Raw genomic sequence first — 17,962 nt, forward strand, 5'->3', positions numbered from 1 at the left:
ACCACCAACGCAATTTCTATGGTAAAAAAACCACCCACGTAATTTTCTTGAGAGCCTTATTATCTGTATAACAAAATTTAATTGAAATTGACATCTCTTCTGGTTCTTGAACTATGGACACCGAAAAAAACGTAGCGAACGTACACACGCACGCACAGACATCTTTCTAAAAATCTTTTATTTAGACTCTAGGGACCTTGAAACTTCGAGAAATGTCAAAATTTTCAATTTGACAAATCGGACCCATTACAATAACTTCCTATGGGAAGTTAAAAATAAAATAAGAAAAAAGAGGATGGGATGCGCTCTACACTGTTAATTTCTCATCCACGCTTGTCAGTCGATTTTTCTAAAAGTTTAATGAAATATTAGTAACTATATTTTTTGTAAGATAAAACAGCTTGAAGTCAATATCCTTTTTTGTTCTAATAATACTTGAGTCGAACTCCATTGCTTACCATTTTTGTTGTTTGTTTTGGTAGGTTTTCGTGTTTGAAAAAAAAGTTGTCAATCGTTTTTTTTTTCAAATAAAAATAACTTAAAGTAAACAAGAATCTTTTCCGTATTATTAAATAAGTTTGATTTTAATATTTTTTTGTTACCAAAATTTTTAGTCGGAAACCAATTTTTAACAATTTTTGAAGCATAATTTGAAAGTTTAAAATATGAATTTGAATTATTTTAGAGCCTTTTCTGCATTTTCCGATTTTCTGTAAAATAAACTTTTTTTTAAGCCTCTGTCTGTTCTTGAAATATTTCCAAGAAAAAAGGTTACCGAACGTACGCATTTGGGTTGTAGGGACCTTAAAACATCAAGAAATGTAAGAATGTATACAGTAACCTCAACTTACTATCTTCATAGACTTTGCTGTAATACAAATAGAAAAGAATTACAGTGACTAATATCATTTACATTTTCTTAACAAACGAATTTTCTCAAAAGCAAACCGATAGTTTTTTTTTTTTAAGTTTCCACTAAAATGTCTTAATTTGGTTTCGTTCAATATAAAGCTATATTTTTGAAGGGGTAAAGTACCGTTATTCTGATTTTAAGATTTCTCAAGAACTAATCAACCGATTTCAATTATTTTTCTGCACAATTTATTTTTCGAAACTCGATATCTTTACAATATTTAATCATTTTAGTACGAAATTGTAATTTAAAACGTATTTTAATACAACAAATGCATACCAAATTTATTTTAAACTAAAATTGAAAAATTTTATACAGACAAAATCAATTTAAAAAAAAAACGCTCTAACTATTTTCAAATAAAAATTTAGAAAAATTAAGGTCTCAAGTGGCGTTTACATTTTTAAAAACGAACTTTTTTTCCGGTAAGTTTTTAAATCTACGTACGTGCATTGTATTTTCAAAGATAGTTGAGTCGATACTAAATGACTACTTTTGAAGTACAATTTTGCATTTTTCTTAGTGGTCATATCAAAGTTAAGGACTATCTTAAGATTACATATAATTTTCGAGTCATAATTTTTGTTGTTAAGTTGAATGTTTTTTTGACATTTACACTTATTTTTTTTGTTGAAGAATTCAATTTGATTTGTGGTTAGCAAAATCTTTAATTTTGAATGATAATGGAAAAATCCTTTATTCACAGTTGATTGATGGCATTTCGTACGAAAGAGCCTACAAATAGACTGTACTAACCTTGAAACGTTGAAAATTGTAAAAATTTAAATTGCAATAATATCCAAACAGAAGTTAACAAATGAGCTACTTTGCATTACCATGAATTAGGAAATTAAAAACTTGTTTATTAGGTCTTAAAAGTAAAAGCCACTTGTAGTTCCAATAATTAAACACTTTAAACGCAAGTAATGCAAAACCTGTATTTTGGAATTTTTCTTTTTATAACATAAGATACATTAAAATCATGTAAATTCTAATATTTCTTTAAAATTCGATTGAAAAAAATGTTCCATTTATTTTAGAATAATAATAATTTATATTTTCAAATAATTTAATTGATAGTTTTTCATACTTTTCTAAGACCTCAAATTTCCAGCTATCCAGGGTAAGAAATTTTTAACTCTTGAAAATATACTCGGAAATTCTAAACCACATTCAAAACTTCCCCCAGATACAACACCATACTGGACATATCGTATCCCTTTACGAAATGGAACCGTATAAAATATTGGTCCTCCAGAATCACCCAAACATGTATCGATCTTTTTGTCACCTCCTCCAGCACACAATTGATTTTCCGTCAATTTAATAACTTTTAGAGCATTATCACAATAATCATTTTCTCGTATCGGAATTACTGCTTTTTGAAGAATTGTAGCGGGAGTACCAGTTTCTACTTTACCCCATCCAGCGATTATCATCTGATCTACAACAGCTGCCATTGATCGTTTTGTAATTGGCAAACAAACAGGCCTTACGCTATCTTTGAAAGAAAAATATAAACAGTTATTTGAACTATGCTGAGAATTCTAAACAGGCCTATTTAAAACTTACTTTGGAGAGTGGCTGGGCTAATTAATCGAACAAGTCCAATGTCATTCAAGAAGCTACTTGGACGAAAGTCCTTATGGTAGACTGCTTCTTCTATATCAATTTCTTGTATAGGCGGTGCACATTTCCTAGCTGCCCCTTTGCCAACGCAGTCAATAGCCTCCTTTGTGTCATGCTCTCCCAAACGAACACTTACCCTAAAATTGTAAAAGTTGAAAATTGATAATTTTTTCCAAATTTTGACTACCATCTTGAAATTTTAAGTCATTTAATTGTTAACGTTTGGGATTTCGTCTTTTACTTACAATTGCTTGTTTCCAACTCGAATACAATGTGCAGCCGTCAAAACATATCTGTCAGTTATCAGAGATCCACCACAATCCAGAGTTCTATCTACACCATCCGAATAAACCAACAGAGCCATCCATGGGTATTCGGAGAGATTTGCATCTTCTCCATTTGAAACTTTGTCAGCATCGCTTCTACCACATTGTTTTTTAAATTTATCCAGAATACCCATTCCAGACTCAATTTGAGTGTCAGAAACTTCAGAGCTACGTCGAACTTTTACATCGGATTCGGAGACTTCTGGTTTGGTCTGCGGCTTAGTTGTTTGTTTTTCTGTTGTAGCTTCGTTATCAATGCTATTGGCATCACAGCAAACATAATGCTTAATGAATTATTGAATCAATTAAATTAATAAATAAATGAAACATCTATTTCAACTTACAACATCATTGAATGTTTTACATTCCGAAAGTTTGACCAATTCAGTAATTGAAGGTGGAAGTGGCTTTGGGGCTGCTGATAGTAGTTGTGTAATTGTCTTGCATGTTAAGATGGGAACACAAGCTCCTGTTTGACCACGAAGAGTTGTACATGATTCCTCTGAGAATATAAACAAAAAAACATTTATTCTGCATTATTATAAATTCTTTATTCTTCTTCAACAAAATTTAAACAAAATTTCGGAGAGATTCCAAAATGTTACAATTTGTCAGTAACATTTGCGGAATTCAAAATATTTGTTTTGACAAGGAATGTTTTCACAATTTTCTTAAAAAATGTTTGAGTTGATTTGAGGAACCATTACTTTTTAGTTTCACAAGATTTCAACTCTTAGGAGCATTTTCGGTTATCACTCCTGTTCTCATAAACATTTTATAAATAGTTAAATTTTAAGCAACTTTAGCCCAACCTTTAAGGAAATGTAAATGAATTAAGTAGTTTGTGTCATAAGAGTAAGTTTTTATTTTTAAGTTAAAAATAAACAATAAAAATATATTGCTGGTTTGATTCTAGATGGCAGTCAACTTAAAATCTCTAGAAAGCCTTATATGAAAGATTCAATTTTGTCAAAAAAAAAATTAATTAAATTAGGTGATGCAACAGCCCGTTGAGAACAAGGGCTTAGTGACTAACAACTCTCAACCATTTATGTGTGCGAGTAAAAGGATGGAGGGGACTTAAAGTTTTAAGCTCAATCCAAATGGCTAAATTGAGGAAGCACTGTTCATGATACTCTTGGAAAGTTTATCAATTCCTTACAAGAAAAAAAATTTAGATTTCACATGCTGGGATTGAACCCAAGACCTCTCGCATGACAGTCATACGCACTTTTTTTTAAATTCATTTTAATTTATTATTTCTCAAAACTATCGTAAGGCTAGACAAAAATTCATAAAACTAGCCTGATTATCCATAACTTAAAACTAATTTACTGGTCCCATACGGACACTCTTAGTTAAAATATAACACTTAATACTAATGCTTTTTGGCCCTAAGATCTATTTTACTTCAATTGATTTTTTTTTTGTTCATTAGAAAATTTAAACTAATATCCATATCCTTTTTTTTATTTAAAAACTACTTAAAATTAGGTCCTTAAATAAAACTTAATACCAACTTCAACTACCTATTCTACTGCTTAGAACTAGAAAAACCACAGCAGCAAATCTAGCGATCTAACATTTTTTGTTTTCATTTTCCTTTTTCTTTCCTTATTCCATGTTTTTTTGTTTGTTATTTTTTTTTGTTGGTGCCCCAATGCCTATTCTACTTTAAACTAAGCCCTAAAACTATGAAACAAGTATGTAAACCGGCCAAGGCCTAAACCCCATCCCGACTACCCACTCTATCAATTGCCGACAAAGGTGATTCTTCTGCTTCCCCCTATCAGTTCGGTCCCGTTCGGACACAGCCCTACTGAACCAAAGGAGCTCTGCTCTACCTTGTGCCATGTTCCGATTGTACAGGAGTCACTTATCCACGGTTCGTCGTGTGACGTGGTAGATTATCGGAACTGCCTATCTATCCTGTATCAGACCGCATCTATCTATCTATCTAATAAGAGGAATGCCTCTTGTGGAACGAAGCCGCGTGCACTCTCAAAATACTCGTCGTTCGGATAGTATGTCCCGAAAATTAAATTGTTGGTCGAAGACATCGCTCTTGCAATGTGAACTCGAACGAGTTTTATCACGAAATTGTCAATTCCGTTGATTCGAGCCCCGTTGTATAGGATTCGTCTTCGATAAAGAAGGTAGAGCGTCGTAAACACTGCCGCTCGAACCGCCAAAACTTCTCCATCTGGGAAGGGGCAACGTTAAACTACACAGGAAAACCATAAACGATCAGCGGCTGTATGATGGCCATGTAGCAAATTACCTTTACTCTGGGGTCAAGCCGACTGCTGTAAAACAGCCGTTTTGTCAGAGCGAAATCTCTTCTGGCCCTGGTCAGAGCAGCATTTATATGTCTGTCGAAATATACTGATCTTACCAGATACCGAGGTACTTAACTACATTTTTGCTCGCTAATCGCTGCCCGTAAAGATCAACGATGACCATCTTGCTCCAATTCTTGCACGTATCCCTCGTGGCCCTAGCCAAAGGAGTCTCGTCGAAATCACGCTGCAAGAGAATTCTAATAACCTTTACCTTTCGGGCCGGTCTGTACGCAATTAGATCGTCCGTCGGACGCAATTGATTATGGCATTTGCAAAGGAATCGACACTGAGCCGCATTAAACCGCGGTTCTCAAAACGCCATTGTGTCAGATCATTTCGAAGGTAAAAGTGATTTAGTAGGGCTCTGTTCTCCAGTTATTGGGACGAAAGCTAACATTCACCTTGTAAACTTGGTGGAAAGCAGCTTACACCTCCTCCACATTTTCTTTCGGATCTTCAATTATAAAAAAGTCATCGTCAAAGATGGCTTCTTCTGGATCTATTTGCACTATTCTGAGTACATAGTCCTACGCACTAACCTTCATGCCACGGGTACAATTTTGTCAAACCTACTTTAAATTAGATTTAGATTAGATTAATTTCCACACAGGAATGGTTGAGAGTTGTAAGCCACTAGGCATTGGTTCTCTGCTGCGCCACCTAATTACTGCTGCGTCCATGTTATTGCTGTATAAGAGAGTGAGAGAACACTGCAAAAAAGAAGAGATATATTTGCATCTGATAAAGATTTTAGGATTGGGCTTGGGCAAGGAATATGTGAGAGAGAATATGAATTTATAATTTTTTAATATGTCAAACGTAAGTTTTGGTGGAAAGTGGATTGCATCTTGACATTTCTTAACTAAATACTAGATCTCCTTTCACAACTTTATTGAAAATTGTAATTCGGCATTCTTCAAGTTTAACAGTTCCATATTTATACAGTTCAACTGGAATACTGTTCGTTCCTGCAGCTTTTCCATCTTTAAGACATCCCAATGTTTGTATTAAACAGGCAAAATGATGCATAATGTTAAATTTTAGTTGACATATGAGGATTAAGTAAATCCATGAATTGGGTTTGTTGCATCTAAATTTTAGGGCACAATAAACTTATGCCATAATTAATTTCCAAACTAGTTTCCAAAATTCTGTTGCATTTTTGCAATTTGCAAAACAGCAACGACGTTGCCGTTCTCGTCGTTAATGTCGTCGACTTTACTAGCTCCATCGTTACCATTTTCACTATAATTAGCTCCATCCTTGTCATTTCCACCATCATTGTTGTCATTGTCATCATCTGTTGTGACAACAACAAAAAAAGCAGGTACACGGCTAGGTAGGCTTATTAAGTATGAAAAGAAGACAATATCTATTTTCTATGTTAATAAACCTTCATTTAGGACAAAATGAGGTTCACAAAATATGCGTAGAAAAACGGAAATAATTCTAAAGATTGATATAGGACGAAATGAGGACGATGAAAAATCATTTAGGATGATATGAGGTTCATTTTTCTGGCCGTAAGAGCATCCTTTTAAGGATCAAAATAGGGCCAAAATTTCAACTTACTATTTCCATTTCTCTTTTGATGAGAGTACGACAATTTTGCAATATTTTATTTATTTATTTATTTATTTATCTACAAGCTTAAAGCTAACAGATTTGATCTTAAAAATTAAAATATTACAAAATTATATTAAAAAGTAAATAATAAAAGTAAATTGGCCTTAAACAAATCCCTAGAATTACTTAATTCAATAAATTGACAAACTTCATTGAATTGCCTTATCGATCTACAAATCGGCTCATTAATACCGTAGCTTGTTCTGTGAAAAGATTCAAACAGAAATTTTCTACCACGCAAAGCTCTTGACGGAACATAAATTGGTACAATTAAAAGCAAAGATGGACAACGTACGTGGTAACATAAAATATCCCTCACAAGCATTATACCATGAATTTTTCTTCTTGATTCAAGAGACTTGATGCCAAGAAAAAGTCATCTTGCTTTATAATCTGGGATAGAAGTCCACTTCATCTTATAAAATATGAATCTAGTAAACCGCCTCTGAACCTTTTCTAAACGATCAGAGCAGGTCTTAAAACCCGGATTCCAAATGACATCTGCATATTCCAATATAGATCTCAAATGAGATATATATAAGCATAGTAATGCGTAAGGATCACTGAAATCAACACAATTACGTTTTATAAATCCTACAGTTGAGTTAGCTCTTCCAATTACATAATCCATGTGACTATTAAAGGAATACTTTTTTGTCCAATATAACACCTAAATCTTTTATGTTTTCTACACAAGATAATACATTAGTATCGATCGTGTAGTCAAAGCAAATGTGGATATAGGACCTATAGAAGGAGATAGCATTGCATTTTTTTATATTTAATTTTAAACAATTTAATTTACACCATTCGGAGACATGGTTAAGGTCGTCCTGTAGCAGCTTGCAATCATGGAGGCAATTGATTTTTAAGAAGAGTTTCAAATCATCAGCGTAAAGGAGGTATTAAGAATATTTTATCACTGTAGTTATATCATTTATAAAAATATTAAAGAGGAGCGGACCCAAATGACTTCCTTGAGGAACACCTGAGGTGCATTGAATAGATCTCGAAAAAGTGTTATTTATTATGACTTGTTGAGATCTTCCCATTAGATAAGACGACAACCAATCAAGAAGGGTAGAATGTAAAGCATAAAGTTTTAATTTGTGTATTAAAGTGGAATGATCCACCGAATCAAAAGCTTTACTGAAATCGGTATGTATCGCATATACTTGATTCCTACTTTCAAACGAATTTAGCACATAATTTGAGAAAAGAGCTAAATTAGTTATTGTAGAACGACCGGAAACAAAGCCATGTTGTCGGTCAGAAATATGCTCTCGGGTTATGAATTCCAATTTATTTTTTACCAGGTTCTCAAACAATTTAGGGATGGCAGACAACTTGGAAATACCACGGTAGTTCTCAATTTTATTTTTAGGTCCAGATTTATGAATTGGCACAAGATAAGATATTTTCCATTCACTTAGAAATATACCCTGAGATAGAGATTGATTAAATATGCAATACAAAGGATAGCATAGTGACTTAGCACAATTTTTTAAGAAAAAAGCGGGTATACCATCAGCTCCAAGTATAGTTTTGGGCTTTATAGACTGGAGTCCTGAATATATTTCTTCTTAACTGAGTTGTAATCCTCCGATATCAACGCTACAGGTTGAATTATCTAAGAGTGTACTGTAATTTCTAGCAGGTGAATAAACGGATTGAAAAAAGTCAGCAAATAGACAAAGTATTGATGATGTGTCTGATGCTTCAGTGTCTCCAAATGTCATTTGCTTTGCGTAGCCTGACGTATTTCTTTTCACATTTATATATGTCCAAAACGAAGAAGTATTTGTCTTAATGTTAGTTTCAATATTCATTATATAATACTTGTGAAGGAATTTATTAAGAACAAAAAAATCTTTGCGCAGTTTGCTAAGATTAGCGTAGTCTAAATTATCATTAGTTTGCTTAAATTTGTTAAAAGCTTTACGTTTTAAATTTTTCAGATTAATTATTTGCTTGTTGTACCACGGGAGCTTTTGTTGAATATGTTTGGATCTTCTCGAAGACGGAACGAATCTACTAAAACTGTCGAAAATAATAGACACGAAACGCGAATACTTTTGTTGAAGATCCAGATTGACAAAATTAATTGACCAATCATAATTTTCAAGAAAATTGTTAAGTTCAATGAAGTTTGCCTTTTTAAAGTTAAAGAAGCTAGAACATTGCATTGATTCATTTGATAAATACGTGTACAGTTTAAATTCAATAAATAGTTCCTTATGGTGAAGAGATTCATTAAGTAAAGAAAAGGGAACAATTGAGACTTTTGAATTAAGAAAGTCATTACATACAAAAATTAGGTCTAACAAATTATTTACAGAATTATGAATACAATTAATTTGGTTGATATTAAGTGAATAAAGAGAATCAATTAAATAGAATTCATAATCTTTCATAAAATTACATGCAATAAATAAATTATCATCTTCAGACCACTTCCATACAATGTTAGATAAATTAAAATCACCAAAACAACAAACATTATCAAAATCAGAACATAAATTATTAATATTTTCAATATTCATAACATGTTTTTCATAAATTTCAAAATCACTCTTAGGTGGAATGTAACTTCCTATAAAAAATAAGGTAACATTTTTTGTTGAACATAAATTGATCGATATACATAATTGCTCAACATCCAAATGATGTAGTGAAACTTCTTTACAACGTAGCTTGGTACTGACGGCAACCAAAATACCTCCTCCACGTTCAGAGAGGGTGTCACACCTGTCACGTCGGTAGACAATGAAATATTTTGAATCGAAAAGTTCATACGAAGATATACCAGATAGCCAGGTTTCAACAATTATGATTATATCATAATAGGTTCTTCCAAAAAGATTTTGTCTGTATTTTGATGTTGTTTAAATTTGAAGTCTGGTCGCTGTCTATAAGTCGGTTTTAAATGTTTCCACGTCTCATCAATTCCTTCTGTTGGAAAGTTTAAACTTGTGGAAGGTGATCTGAACAGTTACAAACGGCCCCCCACAATCACAAATGACTCAGCATTTAATTAAATTGAATTTCACACATAAACCATTATTTATACAAAATAAGCTAATATACATATGTACATACATAACAAACAAAAAATTGGCATATTTTTTAAATCAAAGAAAATTGTCTGAAAACTTATACTACACCTCGAATAATGAAACAACGTCATTAACTGGTTAAATAAAACAAAATACAATTAACCTTATTTTTAAACCTTTAAAACTGCATTGGAAAGCAGTTTGAGTCGTAATCTAGGCTCATTCCAAATTTAAGAACAACTTTTTGTCTGAAACTTTTTTTAAAACAATATCAATAAGAATATGCATATTATTCTTATGTTTAGGTTAACTTTTGTTTTTTAGGATACATAATGATACAATCAACTAACAACTTTAACTGGATATTCTAATTCCGTAGTGAAAAATATCTTTCCAATATTTAAATAAATTTAAATAAGGTATCAGATTCAAAAAACAATACTTAAACAATACACACACTTTTGAAAATAAAAAAAAACTCACGTGCGTACACTTTTTGAAAATTGTTGTAATTTAAAATCAATAGAAATTCAAATAAAATGAATTTAAATGATTTTATTAACATTGTTTTATTGTGTATAGTTACTATCTAATCGATGCGCGATATAAATTTGTATGATTGGATAAGTTCGTGTTCAAGATATGACTAAAAGTGTTAGACTGCAAATTAGGAATTCGCAAGTTGTTCCTCCACTTGCATTTAAAACATGTTACTCATTGTTGTGTATTTCAATGTGGGAAACACTTTGATAAAATTAAAAAACAAATGTTATAAAAAACTAAACTTGTTTTAATAACTAAATGAACTTTTTAAGCTTAGAAATTATAATTTTTAAATTATAAATAGAACTGTACTTCAAGTAAAAATGTATTAAATCTTCATATGGACTATAAAATGTGCAAATATCTATTTTTATAGTCGACGAGTTATGATAATAAAAATAAGCAAACTAATATTAAATCTAAAAACGATTATTGGAAATAAATTTTCACTAGTTTCATGGTCATTTAAGCTTTCCGAACTTTCATATTTTAAAATTGTTTTTATGAAAAAAGTGGAAGAAGGGAGTAGTTTTTACGAAAATTTTTACAAGTTTTACTACTTTAGCTTTGTGATACCAACAATAGTTTAGAGTTGAAACTTCCCTCATTCTAAAAAAACTCATACTTAGAACTTCATTCGATGTGAACATTAAGGAACTCTTTATTAACAATTTTAACTTTTCTTGTTAATGTCGAATGTCTCGAACAGTTTTGGTTATCAAAGTTCTCATCAGTTTAATGGTGAAAAAACTTAAAATATCAGCTGTAAGTAAATGAAATTCGAAAGAGCTGTTATTATTTTTCATTAACAGGTTGTTGTCTCATGTTATCCATGCACTTAGTTCTTTGGTTCGAATTTGTTTTAAGGGCTTCCACAACGAAGTGAAGGACAAGTTTACGTAAGAATTAAAGGGACATCCATTTTTTTGTTTTGCTTTTCTTTTCTTTATTTTAGTTTAAATAACTTAATTAAAAATACGTATAAACTAAATCAAAAAATAGATATGAATTTACCAAATATCTATCAAGTTCTTAAATTAGCAGCTATCCAAGGTAAAAACTTTTTAACATTTGAAAATATGTTTGGATAATCTAGACCACATTCAGAACTTCCACCAGAGGTAACCCCATATTGCACATAACGTATTGCTTTCACAAAGGGTACACTATAAAATAATGGACCACCCGAATCACCAACGCATGTATGAATATTCTTTTCTCCTCCTGCTGCACACAAATGATATTCGGTCAGTTCCACAATTCCCAGTTTCTTATCACAATATTCATTAGTTCGCACTGGAACTGTTGCTTTCTGTAAGATCGTAGCAGGATTATCAGTTTCTACTTTTCCCCATCCAGCTATTATCATATTCTCCAAATTAGCTGACATCGATCTTTCGGTTATTGGTAAGCAAATTGGTCTAACGTTACCTTAAAAATAAATTAATATTACAACTTAATTTACAATCGATTTTAACAACAAGATAATAAAACATACTGCGAAAAATTGCTGGACTGCTAAGTCGAACAACGCCAATATCATTGGAAAAGGCGTTTCGATTGAAGTTCTTATGATAAATTGCCTCTTCAACGTCGATTTCCTGTAGTGGTGGGGCACATTTCCTGGCTGCCCCTCTGCCAACGCAATCAATAGTTTCTGTTGTATCATGTTCTCCCAAGCGAACACTTACCCTAAAAATAGTTCAAAAATTGATTCGAATGTAAGGATAACTAATTTTTTAGCAGGAAATACCAATTTTCAATAAAGAATTTAAAGAAGTAACGTAGTTTTTTATTTATACTTACAATTTTCCAGGTCTAGGTTTTATTAATATACAATGAGCAGCTGTTAAAACATATCTGTCAGTTATGAGAGTACCTCCACATTGAATACTTCTTTTAACACCATCGCTATAAATCAACAAAGCCATCCATGGGTATTCGGAAAGATTGGCTTCTTCTCCATTTGCGATTCTGTCTGCATCACTTTTTCCACACTGGGTTTTTAATTTATCCAAAATACTCATACCAGATTGAACTTCACTGTTCGAAAAATCGGAACTACGACGAATATTTGAATCGGATGTTGATACTGTTGGTCTTCTAGGTCGACGAGTTGTTGTTGTTGGTTGTGCTGATCGTGGTGCTGACCTTGTTGTTGTTTCACTATTGATGCTATCGATATCACAGCACACATAATAAACCTTGTTAACTGTTCCACAATACGATCGTCTGATAATATCTTGAACAGAAGACGGAAGAGGTCTTGGAAAAATTTCCAATAGTTGCTTTATTGTTTGGCAAGATGTTACTGGCACACAAGATCCCCTGAAACCATCAGGTGTTGTACAATATTTTTCTAAAGAAAAAACAAAAATGTTTTTAAAAATTATTGTAAACATTGTTTTTTAAGAAAATGAACACTTTTGTTCATCTCTAAAATATTATACATAAGTGATCTACGTTACACTGAAGGTACATTATTTATTGACCACTTTAAAACCCACATAAGTAAAAACAAAAAATTTTCTACAAATTTTGTCATAAGTTTTGCAAGAATTTTTTTTTTACGAAGCACTTCAAGAAAAATCACTTTATAAGAAAATAAGAGAATCTAAAATTTGTGTACAAAATATAAATATATATTTTTACGTGAAACTTATGCAATGAAAGATCAGAGTAACTTTTTCCTTAAAATGCTTTTATTATAAAGACGAATAACATTTTTAAGTTCTTGAACTGGTAACCCAGGAATTCTTAATTGTTGTTTATGTTTAACTTAAAGTAGTTTAAAGTCAATATCTCAAAGTTTTGAAAAGATATTTGATTCGAAAATCAATTTTTTAAAATTTGTATTAATTTATTTGTTTAGGTTTTTATTTTTTGTGAGAAAAACTGTTAATTCGATATTTCTAAAAAAATGCTCGAATGTTGAAAACAATATTTCTTATAAAATAAAATTAGTTGGAAGCCACAATCTCAGAAAAGATATTTGAGTTGGACATCAATTATTACCAACTTTGAGTAATTTTTTTTAGATTTTTGTAGAAAAAACTTTCAATTCGATTTTTCTCAAAATTTTACTTAATGTTGACAACAATTTAATTTTTCGTTGCACAAAATTATTTTGGAAATGAAATCATTTTTTATTCGTAAAATTTTCGAGGTAACTCTTTTTTTTCTTCAGTTTTTTTAATTATAAAAAAACCGTTAGTTGGATTTTTTTCGAAAAATATACTGATTTGGTATCACGTTACAATATATAATATAAAATTTAACTCAAGTCTCTAGCGTCATTGGTTCTTGAGATATTTAGGGTTAAGTCAATATCTCTTCTGGTTCTTGAGCTATGGACGACGAAAAAAACGTCACGAACGTACGGACGTTCAATTGGATTTTTCAAAAAAAATTGACAAAAAAGTTGTGTATTGGATTTATCAAAAAATTCTTGATATGCTTTTTTAAATTGATAACACGTCATAAATAAAATTTAATTTATAATAAAATACATTATTTTCCATTTTAATTTTTAAATAGCATAAGAAAAATATCTTTCACATTTTTGTGTTATTATCTGTACAAGACATTATTTAAAGTCGATGTCTCTTTTTCTCCTTAAAGCATGTTACGCATCTCGAGCTAAAATTAGGCTTCCATACAAAATTCCCTCCAAAACTTAGATAAGCTAAAATTTAGCATTTTAGCCGAGAGATATGCAGCTCTAGCTAAAATTTAATATTTTTAATTCATTGTGTTGTATTGAACTGTCAAAATTTATCAGGCTGATAAATTGCTAGGTTAATTTTATTACGAGTTAAATTTTGACAAATAATTGGATGTCGCAGCTAGTTCCATCTGACCATTGTGTTATATCAGCAAATTTCTCGTGTCAAAACTGTTCAGTTAAAGAAGGAGCTCCTAAGAGAACCGTTTGGTAATACGAGAAAGCCGCCAACTAGGACGGTCTCAATAATTACTTCAGGATCTTTAACTGGTCACTATGCTTCCTCGATAGTGACGTTGACGCCAGCGCTGATATAATCACAAGTTTAACTCTCCTGGGAATGAGAACTTTTATACCGAACAGGGTTAAAAGTATCAGACATAAGGAAAACGCATGGTTCGATGCGAGCTGTAAAAAGGTTATTAGGGCCAAAGAGATTAGTTTCCGTTGCTATAAAGCCAACCGTACTGAGGAAATTCGGAAAAGGTTCAAACAACCCAGGAAGGCTTGCAACGCCCATATTCGACGGACCAAATTTTTACATGACCAAAAGTTACGTCAAAAAATACTGCACTGTCCCAAAGGCAGTACAAATTTTTGGTCATTTGTAAAAAAACATGAAAAATTCTTCTTCGGTTCCTGCGCTCGTTGTCAATGACACTCTTTTTGTTCGCTCTTTAGAGAAAGCAAATCTTTTTGCTAGGCAGTTCGCCGCCAATTCTACGCTGCCAGTGAGTGTTATGACTCCGCCTGTACTTGAGCGAGTTAGTGATTCTATGGGACCAATCTTTTTTCGCACTCATACTGCGCCAGAGTCCTAAGAGATCTAAAAACACATAAATCCCCTGGTCCGGATGGTATCCCGGCTATTGTTCTGAAGAGGTGTTCTTCAACAATAAGCTTGAAGAACAACTGTCCTACTCCTCAGGTCTCGTTCCAGCGGATGGAAAATCGCATTTGTCCAGCCTATTCCCAAAAAAGGCGAATCTTCCTCACTCTCTAACTACCGACCGATTGCACTTACGTTCTTTCTTTCCAAGGTCATGGAAACGCTGATTAATTATCAGCTCAAGAAATATCTTGAAGATCGAAAGCTTCTTAATGACGGGCAATACGGCTTTCTTAGCAATATCTTTAAATCGTTTTGGAGAAAGTAAGATTATTGCACTTGATATTTCAAAAGCATTTGATAGGTTTTGGCATCAGGCTCTCTTATCGAAAATGCGTGCTTTCGGTTTTCATGAATCCCTGCTTCATTGTAATTACCTTTCGGATCGTTCAATACAAGCAGAATTGGATGGATTCAAGTCTGAAAACCATACAATAAATGCTGGTGTGCCCCATGGCTCTGTTTTATATCCAACACTCTTTCTCATTTTTATTAATGATCCTCTGTCTGCAACTTCTAATACAATACATTGTTTCGCTGAGGATAGTACTTTTAGCTTTTCATATTCGTTTTCAAATTCACATCCTTTTTCTTCGGATGTGGAACTGCAACGACAAAATATGATAAGATCATTAAATTCCGACCTAAACAGCATTGTACAATATGGGGAATAAGAAATCGCGAGGAATTTAATGCTTCGAAAACGCTGCCATTATCCATAAACGGCACTTGCATCGAGGAAACTGAACATCTCGATATTCTCGGTATGTGTATCACCAACCACCTTTTGTGGAACGATCACATATGCGATGTCGCCAAAAATGCCGCAAGGTGTTTGGGTTTCCTTAGGCGATGAAAGAAATATTTCAAACCTTCTGATCTGGCTGCTATCTACAAGACTTACATACGTCCAAAGCTTGAGTATAACTCCCATCCCTGGGCTGGTGCTCCTGCAACTTACTTAAGCCTCTTGGATAGTAGTGAACATAGAGCATTTAAATTGATAGATGATAATATAATCATAAGTTGATTTACTTCGCTTGAACATCATCGTAAGGTCTCTTGTCTGACCCTTTTTTACCGTTATTCTAACGGCTAATGCTCTAGTGAAATAGTCAGTTGCATTCCTCCCCTTAAACAGTTCAACCGTAATACTAGCGCTTCTAGGAATGCTCATCAGTATACCCTCGAGCCCAACTTCAGCCGTACTGTCAAATACAGAGATTCGTTCTTTAGCCGTACTACGCGAATGTGGAATGCCTTACCACACTGTGTCTTTCCTAGTCTTTGCAATATTCAGGAATTCAAAACCAATGTGCACCGACATCTCCTTTTAAACCCTCTCTCCTCACACTGTTTCCATGCATAATAAGGGTAATAATATTCAATTGAGTGTGTGTTTATTATTAAAAAAAAAAACGTGGAAATGATCTTCTCAGAAATGCTGGGCAACATACCTCAATTTTGAGCTTTGAGGATAGTTTCTATTGGAACAATTGTATGCAAAAATTAAGCTTAAGTTTTAGCTGCATTTTGGAGAGAAAACGTGAAATAAATTTAGTACTCGAACTGCGCACTACACTTAATATACCTCCGCTAATAAAGAAATTCCAAAAGTATGGAAGTCTAATTTACTTTAAAACTATGGATTTAGATTAAATTTCAATGTTTTTAATGCCATAGATAGGAAAATGATAAGTGTGATGCTAAAAACAATATTTTTTTTTTGTTTTCTCGTAATTTGTTTGATAAGAATATGTTTTTAAGATCAAGTTTTAGATATGCGTTTTTAAGTTGAAATTGTAATTATTGAAGTTTTTTATTTTCATATTTGAATTCAACTAATAAATTAGTAAATAATGTTTTTGAGATTGATTTTAACACTTTTTGACTTAGTTTGGTTTGAAAATATTACAATTTTTTGTTAGTTTTAAAACAAAGACACTTTGAAAATGAACTACCCACTCTCGAACTACAGGCTTTTTTTTCGATTTCTACATGCATTCTATATCTTAGCACTAAGCTAGATGTACATATATTTAATTGGAACAAAACTTTCAATGTTAAAAAATCTTTCATTTTGATTTGTTTCTCTTGATTTAAAAAACATAACACATATTCAAAAAAAAACTCACGTGCGTTCACTTCGTTGCCATGAAAACTTAAAATTAATACAATAACTAACAAAGAAAATGTAAAAAATTGTTTAAACATTATTGAATTTTTTATATTATTCTATCACAGATGAGCTCAGTAGTCTTAGGATTGGATATGGATACCGTGGAGATAAAAATGGAACTAAATGCATTAAGCAGGAATCATAGAACTACATACGAACGAGTGACCGACAGCAAACGGCGGGCGGCCGGCGCGCGTAAAGCAATGTAATTTTAAACTTGTTGCTTAATTTACATTGAAAACTTGTTACTTACAGCTGGGAAAAACAGAAATTAAAATTAAATTATAAAAATTTCAAAGAAAAATTTATCATGAATGATCTAAACTTGTTACTTTCATTGCATCAAGAGGTATGACGTTTCGTTTCATTTAGAATGAAACTTATAAGATTAAGAATATTTGTGTCGAAGTGAAATTTATTGTTTATTTTTATTCTCTTATATATGTTTACCAGATTGCAGTACTTTGTCATGGTTCGAAGTTTTTTTTTTTAGACTTCTCTTTAAAAACTATAAATTCAAAAGTTCTTCGAAAAATAGTGCCTTTATTAGATTACCTTTATTTTGAAAGAAAAACTCAAAAAAAATGGTTTAGTTTTCCAGAACGTGCTTTTTTCAAATGTTGATATTTTATAAAAAAATAATATAAAAAACAAGTTAATAGAAATGATGAATTAATGAAATTTTAAAAATTCAAACTTAAAAACGTTTTTCTTTAAAGAAATTGAATTCTAATT

The 17,962-nt window shown here is 32.0% G+C and overlaps 1 protein-coding gene across 1 annotated transcript; it reads right to left on the reverse strand.

Annotated features, from left to right (window-relative positions):
- Positions 1-1,970: 1,970 nt before the first annotated feature.
- On the reverse strand, positions 1,971-17,354 carry LOC129944875 (transmembrane protease serine 9-like). Its single transcript, XM_056054537.1, has 8 exons — positions 17,184-17,354; positions 12,242-12,794; positions 11,934-12,127; positions 11,468-11,866; positions 3,213-3,370; positions 2,788-3,152; positions 2,486-2,679; positions 1,971-2,414 (listed from the first exon to the last, which is right to left on the reverse strand). The coding sequence occupies exons 1-8, from the start codon at positions 17,260-17,262 to the stop codon at positions 2,008-2,010; spliced, it is 2,349 nt and encodes a 782-aa protein (XP_055910512.1). The 5' UTR covers positions 17,263-17,354; the 3' UTR covers positions 1,971-2,007.
- Positions 17,355-17,962: the final 608 nt, after the last annotated feature.

This window comes from Eupeodes corollae, chromosome 2 (genome assembly GCF_945859685.1).
Source record: "Eupeodes corollae chromosome 2, idEupCoro1.1, whole genome shotgun sequence".
Lineage (NCBI taxonomy): Eukaryota > Metazoa > Arthropoda > Insecta > Diptera > Syrphidae > Eupeodes > Eupeodes corollae.

Coding starts and splice junctions, on each gene's coding strand:
- LOC129944875 (XM_056054537.1), bottom strand. CDS start 17,262: ATGTTTAAACAATTTTTTACATTTTCTTTGTTAGTTATTGTATTAATT. Junction 12,795..17,183: donor TGGCAACGAAGTGAACGCAC/GTGAGTTTTTTT, acceptor TTTTTTCTTTAG/AAAAATATTGTACAACACCT. Junction 3,371..11,467: donor TTGGATAGCTGCTAATTTAA/GAACTTGATAGA, acceptor TTATATTCTCAG/AGGAATCATGTACAACTCTT.